At 37.5% G+C, this 11,807-nt stretch overlaps 1 protein-coding gene across 1 annotated transcript; it reads left to right on the top strand.

Moving 5' to 3' along the window:
* The first annotated feature begins 1,966 nt into the window (after positions 1–1,966).
* On the top strand, positions 1,967–10,146 carry LOC131307304 (auxilin-related protein 2). Its single transcript, XM_058333731.1, has 8 exons — positions 1,967–2,748; positions 5,893–6,241; positions 6,346–6,478; positions 6,579–6,679; positions 7,534–7,599; positions 7,880–7,969; positions 8,720–8,896; positions 9,575–10,146. The coding sequence occupies exons 1-8, from the start codon at positions 2,270–2,272 to the stop codon at positions 9,608–9,610; spliced, it is 1,431 nt and encodes a 476-aa protein (XP_058189714.1). The 5' UTR covers positions 1,967–2,269; the 3' UTR covers positions 9,611–10,146.
* Positions 10,147–11,807: the final 1,661 nt, after the last annotated feature.

The raw sequence follows: 11,807 nt of genomic DNA, 5'->3' as shown, positions 1-11,807 counted from the left end.
ATAACAAATTACTCTGATCTTCATGGTCAGTAATTGATTGTAACTACATGAAGTGCAAAAAACAGATAAAAAAACGCGGAACCAAAATGACCTTGAGACTTATTTTGAAATCCAAGAACTCGCGTCAAAAATATTTTCTTACTCTTTCAATCCTTTTCATGAATATATGACCTCAAATCTTTATTGCAAGGAATCTTCGTGCACGAGTCAAAGTTTGCCAAGATCATCCCAAAGAATATCTCTTTTTAGTTAGAAGAATCATTTCGACCCATTACCTGAATTTCTGGCTCAGCTTCAACATATGGCTTTAGTAACTTGTCTCCAAATGCACGAGAAACAGCAAGAACACCGCCAACCTGCCATGTTCCTAAGAAAGTTTGGCAACAATAGAAGGAGTTCGTGTCAATAGTGAATGCTACGCTATGCTAGAACCAAACAACAAGAGAGCACAATCCGCGAGATACATGCGATAATTACGCCGTCATATGACAAAGCAGCCCTTATATGTTTCAACCATGTTTCAAACCAGTAGTACATTAGTAGTCCTTGCATCATCTCTCACTAGACACCACTAACATGAAAAGCGTAACACAACAAAAAAGAAAATCTAAGAGCCATATGAGCAAACAACGAGGCGACATATAAACTACATATCCGGACCGCTGAAAACACTCTTGGACGGCTATGATTTGCACTACACACGCTTTAGTGCACCCTGCACTACAGGATTTTCAGATCCCTATGCGATAGCTGCTTACTGAGTAGTAACTCCTATTTATGAATGAAGTGCAAAAGAATTTTACAATTTGGGAATTTCGGACCGTGATACGGTGACCTATGGCTTCAAGAAAAGAGAGAGGGAGAGAGGCCCATATAACCTTTTTTGTTCATGGGTGCAACAATAGAGGAAATGGCCAGCCACATTCAAGCTGGAACACATTAGTTGGATATGGCTGTTTGTTGGAGTATCTTGCACCAATGCTAGTAACTTTGAGCTGTTAGCCGGTGATCGATGTCGAGGCAAATATTAGCTAAGTGAGCTGTCACCACACAAAGAGTTTGTGCGTACAGATCGAATATATATGCGTTTAAAATCATTTGATGCATGTGGGACACAACTATATCTGAATCTCTGCACTTAAATCTGTGTACCAACTATTGTGCACTAAGAAAGTATTGATGGCCTTTAAAGTCTGTTTGGGGCAGTTGTTTATTCTCGTAAAATAATTAATAAGCAAGATACAAAATAAGCGAAAACCGTTTCATAATTCATTTGCTTATTGGTTTTGTTTTAGATCACGACTTAAGTAAATTAACAAAGAAATATTACTAATATGCTGAATCATCTTATCATCTTATTATTTTTCGGGGGATCATTCCTTTCATTTCCTTTTATTTTTAATTTTAATGTTTTTTTATTTTTTTTTTTCAAGATGATGAGCTTCGATTACTCTAAACCTATTAATTCAAAAGTATTATGATAACTTTTTTGAACTTTTTTAGAATGCCTACTTATAATTTTTTTTAGAATGTCTGAATCAGCAATCGCACACTTTAAGTAGTTTTGGAAACCTATCCCACCGTCCACTACCGGGGTACATTTAACATCACGACAAAACTCCATACTCTACAAAAGTTAATTTAGCATCTAGAATATTTCAAACTTGACCAAGCCAAGACCATACCCTTAAGTCTACTTCTTCTTTTTTTTATTTTGAAAAAACAATATTTATCGGCCGGCCGGCCGATTTGACTAGAAAAAAGAAAGTGCAAAACTTTTTCTTAGAAAACCTGTTTTTTCCTATGCTAATAACAAATTTTTTTTTAAAACATTGAGACTTTTTAAATTATTTTCCTTCTCAATTCCCTTTCATTTCGAAATTCCAAGCACAATCTCTGTTTTTCTTTAACTAAAAAATTAAATACAAAAACAGTAGGACTTTCAAGAACAATGTCCAGACGCCAAGCATAATAATTTGCTTAGTTGGAACCCCAAGCGACTCCATGGGCCACCTCTCCAAACGACCTCGACCGTTGACTCTCTCTCTCTCCTCTCCCCCTCAGGTAAGGCAGACACTGCTCCAAAATTCCAAATCCCTTTCCGCACCACCGACATCTCACCTTGCAAAAGTTGCAATCACACCCCTCTAGAGAGAGAGAGAGAGAGAGAGAGAGAGAGTAATCTTCGGTTGATCAACTCCTTTCAATTCAGAAAACTCCTATTTCCTTCAAAATTCTCAAGAAAAAAACGCATATAACGACTCAACAAATGGACGAGTTCGGCGTTTTGGTGGAAAGCATAGGCTTCAAAGCGCAGGGAAAATCGGCCCCGCTCTCCGATTTAAAGACCAAGTCGCGAAATCTGGGTCTCAATTCCGGTTTCACCCCCAAGCCACCGTCGAATTCCGCAAACGGGTCCTTCAACAACAATTCAGGTGGTTTTGATGCTTTCGACGACGTATTCGGTGGACCCGTTAGGAAGCCATCGGGTGGAGTTGGGTTTGATTTGGGTTCCATTTTCAATGGCTCGAGTAATAATGTTAGTGGGAATTCCTTTGTGTATGATGACGACGACGATATATTTGGTGTAATGCCGAAGAAGAGTGCCCAGAAGGAGGACTTGTTTGGGAGTTTTGGGGGCGTGGGGTTGGGATCCAATGGTGCGAGGGGGAAGAAAGTGGAGAAGAAGGGTCAGGGATTTGATGATTTGATTCCTGGGTTTGGTGGGAGCAGCCCTTCAAGGAATGGGTATGTGCTAATTTCGCAAATATAGTTACTTATCGAATTGGTTTATTGATTTTCTTTTTCATCATTTAGCAGTAAGTTTATGACAGTTATATCGATCTGGGCATTTCGAAAAATTAGAGAATCCAACAATGTCCGTCATAGGGAGTTAGCTATTAGTCTATTGTCTATTACAACATAAAGCCTTTGCGCGGGAAGAAAGTGTCGAACCTTTGACCCCTGAGCAAATTTTCTTCCATGCCCCTGAGTGATGCCCCCATAAATACGAACCTAGTTGGAGTTTGTCCCACATCGGTTAATTATCTCCTCGAAATTATCTCCTCCAAATCTAGTATATGAGTCTGAGCAACCTCTCTACTCTTTGCCAATTGGTTTGGATTTGGATGCTTTAACATAGTATCAGAGCTAAAGTTTCGGAGAATTTATTCTCCTTGTTTGTGCCATAAGTGCACAGTTATTTGTTGTGATCCAAGTGTTATGGATCCTTTGTTTACCTCTCCACGTGCGAGTCGGGGGTCGCACGCACGGGGGAGTATTGGAGTTTGTCCCACATCGGTTAATTATCAGCCTGGGCAGCCTCTACTCTTTGCCAATTGGTTTGGAGTTGGATGCTTTAACAAACCTTTAGATTGAAAAGTGGGTGAATCGCAGCCAGATCAAAACCACCCACAAAAATGAGGTGATTTTATGATTTTCTGCAAAAAATTACAATTTTACTACAAACTGGCTTTACACTATGGTCATACTTACTAAAATGGATGGCCACACTTACCACAATGCATGACCACACTTACCACAACGGCACAATGTATGACCACACTTACTACGAGAGGGGTTCAACCAATAGTTGAAATAAAAAAAGGGAGATCCAATGGTTGAGGGAAAGTGGGGGCATGGATGCTCCGAAACCAGATGGGGGCATCATAGCCGGACCCCCTGAGCAATTTTTCTTGGTTATTGATTCTTTATTTCTTGTTTATATTGGTATTTTAGGTGTATTTTTTTGGGGTAAAATATGATCTTATTAAAGCAAACAAACCACAAACATAGCATGAAGACTAGTCCTGACACAGACTTACAATCCCAACAAACCACTGTAGGAGAAACAGAAACAACAAAACAACTAGTATCCGTCCCAACTACTTACAGGGGACAAAAAAAAAAACCCTTCTATAAGTAGTTATGAACAAATTTGAAGGATTTTGGATGAATATTTTAAGTGAAGGATTCAAGGATGCAGGGAGTTTTCAGTATATTTAGAAATGTGATACAATGAAGAAAACCTATGCAGTTTTGGAAAAGGATTAACTTGGAAGGTTTTGGCAAATGTGTTTTGATCTGATGCAATGACGGGAAACAAATTGCTCCAAGATTGATTTTCAACGCTCATGATTCCACTGGAGCTTCTGGCGAATACTCCTGTTTTTCTGTTTGATTTTAATGGATGCAAAGATGGGAAATGAATTGCTTTGGTTTTGGCTGGGGTGCTTGTGGTTGTATGGGAAGCCTGGCAATTTGCGGTAAACCACTTTGTGATTAGGCCTAAGGACTTCGTAAGCTTGAATTTTATTAGCTGGTTGATGATAAATCAAAGTAGTGACCTAGCTAGAAGCCTAGAAGTGAAGTTGAAAACGTTTGACAGGACCACTGTAAGATTTAACTCTCTCATTCATAGTTCAATTGTAGTTATGGTTGTAAATTTTAAGAGTTGCTGAAATGACAGCGCGAGTAGGAAAAATGGTCAGTGGAGAAAGCACAGCACAAACATATAGACTACTGGATACGCTTCCTATCATCTCTTTATTCATTCGATCTGGATCGGGTTGGGATGTAAAAGCGACAAACTTTGCTTTTACAAGTGAACAATTAAAATCTGAAGTGGAAAACATGTGTCTGTTTGCTGTCTATTCTTTTATTTAGCATGCATAGTAAAACTGTATGAACCTCTAGTTTGCTTAGAATCATGCATGTTTAACTAACATCAGTAGAAGTAGTTCCAATGCTGTTTTATCATGGCTAAGAAGTCCCCCAGATTTCATCCCTCACTTGATCGCACCAAGCAATCCTTTTCTATGAAAAAGTGCCCATCTGGTATACCAACGTCAAGCATCCCTTAAGGGCCTAAACATGGTTGTTAAAATCTTACAATACGGGATATGTATCCTATGATTCGTATCGTCTCCTTCCAAAAATGATACGTATCACACCCCGTATCCTTTTTGTATAGAAATCCTACGATATGGCAGCGTATCCTACGATATAATAGCGTATCCCAATTCACAGCGTATCCTACGATTACTTACAGAGATCAAATCATACCATATTTTAAGAAGTGAAATGTGTTCTGATCTTTTCATCTAGTTATAGTCGTGTGAATCGTGTCCAAATCATTTAAAGAAAACCCAAACTCAAAGCTTGAATAAAAGAAAAAACGTATTTCAATCATGGTTTGCATGAATCAGATAAGGGAACTTTTTCTCTTCCCTAACTCAGGCACCCGAAAAAGCCTCAATGTGATAGACCCTACCTAAGAGACTTGGATTTTTCATCCTGAAAGCATTTTTTTTCATATATAAAACACTTATTTTACAAATGTACACCATATTTTTAGATTATACTCCCTACATCCCTTTTTAAGTGTCTTGCATTCTATTTCGGGCTGTCCCTAAATACGTGTCCTTTTGTAAAGTTAGTGGATAAAAGTTTATACATTTTCTATTTTCCCCCTAAAAGTAGATTCCCTTTTGAAAAGTTGATGACCAAAAGTGTAATGATGATGTTTGCATAGAGGGTAAGTATGGAAAGTAATATTTTGGAGGTACAATTATGTTGACTCCTAAAACTGTGTGAGTCAAACTGGGACACTTAAAAAGGGACGGAGGGAGTAATTAGGTATAATTATTATTCTATTGTATATTAGCTTCTGTTAACGTATCTTACGATATACGATACGTCCCGATTTGAAAATACTGGGCCTGAACCATGAAGTGAAAGAGGCATAATTAGTGTGTGATCAGTAAGGTTTTCGGATATCATGTTGCATATTAGTTTATGCCTTGCAGCATCAGTATCTTCCTGGTCTGGAATTTGTTCCTGTTTGCTTTATGTAGAGTTATTCTTCAGTTTTTTGATGAATTCTTTGTGCAGAGGAAATGCAGAAACAAGCTGGTCTTCACTGTCAAGTGGTCATTCAGCTAAGTCAACCTCTATTTCAGCAGACGATCCCTTTGTATTCTTGGAACAATCATCTTCCCAGGCATATAGTTCTTCTGGTTTGTTTTCAGAACCATTGAAAAAATATGCAGGAAAGAGCTCAGTTTTCTCTTCATTTGATGAACTTGAGGGTTTTGCCATGGGTAAGGTGCAGAATATGGCCAATGAGCAATCCAATTACTTCCAGAAGGAAAGAGCTGAGTCAGCTACCCAAGATCTAGACTCCATTTTTGGTATGGGTTCTAAACCAAGCACTGGCTCAACGCGTAAGGCTAAAACAGTGGTGAGAATAGAAAACTACATAAGTGCTGTCATATTTTTGAGGACTGAGGAATTGGTGAAATTTGCAGTCTTTAAGGCTTCTGATTTGTGCCACTTATGATTCAGGACCCTGTGTATGATTCATTATTCCAAAGCAGAGGAAACCCTGTTGCCAAAAAAGCTCCTCCGACCTCATCCGCTGCAAAGAAGGCTTCTCCTAATACAAATATTGGCAATGACTTTTCTTTCATTTTTGGAGGTGACCTAATCAACCTGTGGGATTTTCATTGTGACTTAGCATATCTTCGGGAAAATTTGCTGTTAATGCTAATAATTTTTATTGTTGGTTCCTTTTCCAGAAGTTGCTCCTTCATCTGGAGAATTTCAGGAAATTAAAGGAGAAAGTGAAGAAAGACGAAAAGTCAGATTAAACCATCATATGAGAACCCAGAAGCGGATGGTACGTGTTCCCTTTCCTTTCATTTCATTTGACAACTACCGTCCATCAAAAAGAATAGTTATTTCCTCACATTCCAGGTGACTAGGTGTATAGTCTTTTAGGAAATGAACCTTTCCATCCGCTAGGATCAGCTTAAGACAGTGGTCATAAATATCTTGTCCTCCTTAAGATGAGATAGGCAATTTCCTAGTGAAAAGTACAGGTGCAACATAAAAGAGTGATTTAATAGCCGAGCGATTTATAACCGTGATCAGCTTTCAGATCATCAGTATCTAATTAGTGTGACTTTGAACATATGCTTCAGGAAATGCTGCCATGAAAAGAATCAAAGATTGATGCTTCCATGATCTACACTACCACTTCATTTGTTCGAACACCTTTTACTGTTAAAACTCTAGTTTTGATTACCCTGATATTATGATTTGAACCGCCACCGTCCCTTTTTGTTAGTCTGCTTCGGGAGTTCCAACTGTTTAAGGTCATTTAGAGTTAATGTACTTGACCTCAAATTTCAAAGCAGTAATTCCAACAATGCTGTTTTCTAATATTCTGTTACTATATACCACCCCATTGAGGTTTAGTTTGGGAAATCTACACACGTTTTCCTTGGAATTCTTAACAAGGACTAATATTTTGGGACATCCCAAATGGAAAAGAGGAAGAACAATGAGGGAAGGAGGCTTTTACCATCCGAAACTGGAAAAAATGGAATAGCGAATTCAGTGTTCTCTTAGAGGCTTAGCTGCATTGCTTGAATTGAGATCGTACGGTGATTGACTATTGTAAATAGGAAAGGATACTTGTGAACCTTCTTGTTACCTTCTGTATTGGGGTTTTGACATCTGTATGTGCAGGCAAAAGCTTTGGCAGAAAAGAATCAGCGTGACTTTCAGACTCAGCAGGAGCAAGAAGAGAGACATGTAAGTACCCATAGTCGGATCTAAAGATAATCACTTCCTCGTAATGCCCGTTGAGACCGTTTTTCCAATTGCAAGTTGAGTCTGTCTGTTTGTGAGTGTTTTGTCTCACAAGCAGCTTGCATTGTCTCTCTCTGTCTCTTTTCTTCTAAATTTCTAAATGACTTTTGTTTTTGTTTTTTTTGTTCTTTTGCTTTTCCCTGTTCCCTGTAATAGTACATTGCACTTGCTTAGAGTATTGTAAAATACCCGTTTATTTGACCTGAAGTTAGCATGGTTTCAGAGGATTGCTGATACTCTGGATGACGATATAAAGCGGTGGGCTGCAGGGAAGGAAGGCAATTTGCGTGCACTGTTGTCATCATTGCAAGATGTATGTTCTGGTTGTATGTTTAATTTGTTTCTATTTCTTCTTTTCTCAGGTGACATTTTAGAGTACATAAATTGGTTGTGGTTAACTATTTTTTCTTCGATAATTATGGTCAAGTCCCTTTTTAATTTCCAAAATGTTTGGTTTTAAAATTCACCAAGAAGAAAGTGATAAATGCTTCCTTCTTGCTGGTGATAATTTTATTTCTTCACGGTGGTGAGACTTCAGCTTTTAAAGTAATGACTGCTCAATTTTGTCAGATGAAAAAGTAAGCTTAGGTCAAAGTGCTGAACCTAATTATTTTTAGAGGGATGGTCGTTTCCTAATGGAAAGCAGTCTTGCCTCACCTCTGAGGCAACACCTGAGTTGCATCAACTGTTGTCTGGATTTTGGCTTCAACAACAAAAATAGTTCATGAGACAATTATTGGCCACTTTCTAAGTATTTGAACTTCAGTTTTCGGGATTTATGCAGTTTCATCTTGTTTTGAACTTAAAGATGTTGGCTGTGACATGACTAGAAGAGGAAATGCAGCATGCTCATGTTCATTACCTCTTGAGATTTTGTCTCCTTTGTATACAGTTATTTTCCCATTGCCTTTTAGAAGTAGGAAGAGACTTTCGGGAGAAGTTAATATGGTGAATGAAGGATCCTTTTAAGTCCTATGTGTTCTTCCATTTATATTCTAGTGTTCACACGTGACATTATATGATAATATCAACTAATTCTTTATACCTGTGGAACGATGTCCAGGTGCTATGGCCGGACTGTGGTTGGCAGCCAGTTTCGTTGACGGACTTGATTACTTCTGTTTCAGTAAAGAAGGTTTATTATAAAGCTACCTTATGCGTCCATCCTGACAAGGTTCAACAGAAAGGTGCCAATATTGAACAAAAGTATACTGCTGAGAAGATTTTTGATCGTCTCAAGGTATTCAATGAAGTTGATTGAAAAATAATCCACTGTTCCTACTTCATTATGTGGCATTTTTTTCGTTTTTAAAAATGCATGTTTTTTCTCACTTCCGTTGTACTTCTTTCCGTTTAAGCCATTCTTCCTACCTTAACTTCTCTTGTACTGCCAAGTACGGAAGTACCAGTAACTGAGAAATACCTACTGAACCTCACCAATCAGACCAAAAGGCTTTTAGCTTAGTAATTTAACTTAGATAAGCCAAAACATATGTCAGTTGGTATTATCACTGAATGACATATGATAAGGCCCCGTTTGTTTGAAACAGAAAAGATATATAATCTCATACGATGAATATTCCTATCGAATTGATAGTGAGGGGATCAATAACACCCATCTCGAAGGTATATATATCCCGTGATCTGTGGGATATTCATATCTGATGGAGGTATAATCCAATGGGTTATGATAGGTGACAGATATATAATGCAACCCGAAATTTCAACCAAACATGGGATACATGGTCTATTGAATTTACATTCCAGAGCGATACATTTATCCGGCAAACAAACGGGGCCTTAGATCTCATTTCATGAAAACAAGAATGGTCCTTTTGATTGTCATGTTGGGTTCTACACCTATCTCTTCCTAGATTTGTACTTTCTTCCTTACATGGTTTTTTGGATGTATTGTCAGGAAGCTTGGAATAAATTCAATGCCGAAGAACTTTGAGTGAAATGGTATTCTGTAGTAAAGAATGTTGGAACCACTTCATTGACTAAATCACGCAAGGTTTCTTTTGGGTCTGGAGGTTTATACTTCCAATGCAACTCTCGGAATGCAACGGGCATAATGTTGTCATACTTGCTGATGAACTGTTTTTTTATCAGCGCATGGTTATCTACCAATAAGCTTGAATCAAAATTGACATTGCCACTGAATATGCACGAGGTTTGGTCCGTTAGGTACATATCGGATAGCTGCTTGTTGTAAAGTGATATCATGGATGCTGGTTGTTACGCAGGAAATTTCATAGGCAGACCCATTTGATTTTAGTTTTAGCCCTTGGTTTTGATTTGTTAGCTTATTATGCGATCTGTGCTGGCTTCACGTGTCATATTCGTATTGACCCGGTTAATGTGGCTTTGGGTCAGGATATTATTTAGGATATGGTTAAGCTTTTACATGGTCTTTCTCCCATTTTTTTTCATTCCAATTTGGGATCCCAGTGAAATCAAATTATAATTATATACTACCCATTTTATGTCTTTCCTGGGTTTGGATCTTTTCATTTATGGAGGTAATTCTGCATTGGGAATGGCATGGATTTTTGAAATTAAATGTGGTTTCTCATTATTTTACTATGAAATAATTCAATGTGGATTCTATTTACTGTAATTTTCTGTTAGCATAGTTCTCTATGTATTTACACCTTCAGCCATTATAGAACCTAATTTGCATTTTATTCCTCATACTTGTTGGCTACCATAGTCTGAGCCTTGGTCGCATAATTCTTCAAAATGGTATGCATTCTCAATCTCAATTTTCACACAATGCTTGCGATCTCAATTCTTGCTCTCGTGGATTGTAGTAGTTTCATATGTGATTCAAAGACGCTCATGCACCTGCCCGTGAATTATGTGACTTAGGTCTAAAACAACCAACCTCTCTCTCTCTCTCTCTCTCTCTCTCTCTCTCTCTCTCTCTCTCTCTCACACACACACACACACACATAATCTTAGATTTATTTACAATAACAATTTACAAATTTGAAGCGAGTTGTATTTGAAGAAAGGGTCTTCCACCCTTTTCTCTAATGCTCCATTACTCTCTACTCTCCTCTTTTCTTTTGAGATGTTTTTTTTTTTTTACAAGTTTTTTTTTTTTTGAGATGTTACTCTCTACTTATTAGACATTTCAAATCGTGTTTATGAGTTTCGAGGAATTTTGGAGGTTTTTCACTATCCCTTTATAGATTATTGCATAATTTCACCTCTTTTGGATGCTCTTTTTTTTGTGTGTGTGTGTGGATTTTCAGTAGAATTTTAGCTTTAACTGATATTTTCCAACTCACTTTGAATATTTACTTTTCCGAGACTAATATCCGTAAACCTATAGCCTTTGTTACGAAAGGTGTTAATTTTCATGTGCTCTATTTTACCATTTTGCACTATATTATCTGCAAAATTACAATAGTTTTCTTTCCATTGGTCAAAAGTTCATACGGAGTATATAAAAGAGTTTTGTTACAAATTCACATGAATGTGACAAGCAAAAGGAATACTACAAATAGCAAGAAAATCAATTACCAATTCAGAAAAGCCAAAAAAAATAAACAATGAGAAGTCCATTCCGCACGAGGAGTCAAGTGCTTCAAAGACCAGATAACATTTTTTTAAAAATCAATGAGAAGCCCGTTCCACACGAGGAGTCAAGTGCTTCAAAAACTGGATAATATTTTTATTTTCACTTTCTTTTTTCTTTTTTTTTTGAGAAACTTTCACTTTCTCGATCCTTTGAGATTTCTTCTATAATGCTCCATTACTGGTAAATAGTAAATAGCAATTATTACATACGCAAAAAAGAAAAAAAGGGAAGAAAATCCCCCTTTACCTTTCGGAATTGGGCCAATGATTTTCCATTAAAGCCCACCACCAAAACCCACTAAGCTCTTGATTTGTATATTTTATATCATGTTGATGGTGTAATAGTTTGGGTTCCTAATGATAGGAGAATAAATTTAACACTTGTTAACACGAAAGTTTATTCCGTAAATCCGATGATTACCAGTACCGGTAGCGGCGCCACCACTTATCCTACCACCACCACTATCTATTGGATATGCTCGACTGGTAAATTCCTTTAATTTTGTGACATGTGTTTCATGTGTACTTGGGGAAAAGAATTCATATGTAAATGTCAAGTAGGA

The sequence above is a fragment of the Rhododendron vialii genome, chromosome 11a (assembly GCF_030253575.1).
Source record: "Rhododendron vialii isolate Sample 1 chromosome 11a, ASM3025357v1".
In the NCBI taxonomy this organism is placed as follows: domain Eukaryota; kingdom Viridiplantae; phylum Streptophyta; class Magnoliopsida; order Ericales; family Ericaceae; genus Rhododendron; species Rhododendron vialii.
The sequence above is the reverse complement of the archived record's forward strand: the minus strand, read 5'-3'. Positions and strand labels throughout refer to the sequence as shown.

Bases quoted from the DNA above. Each gene is read 5' to 3' on its own strand.
- LOC131307304 (XM_058333731.1), top strand. From the start codon at position 2,270: ATGGACGAGTTCGGCGTTTTGGTGGAAAGCATAGGCTTCAAAGCGCAG. The intron at 2,749-5,892 runs GTATGTGCTAAT...TTCTTTGTGCAG, and splicing joins AGCAGCCCTTCAAGGAATGG to AGGAAATGCAGAAACAAGCT. The intron at 6,680-7,533 runs GTACGTGTTCCC...CTGTATGTGCAG, and splicing joins TGAGAACCCAGAAGCGGATG to GCAAAAGCTTTGGCAGAAAA.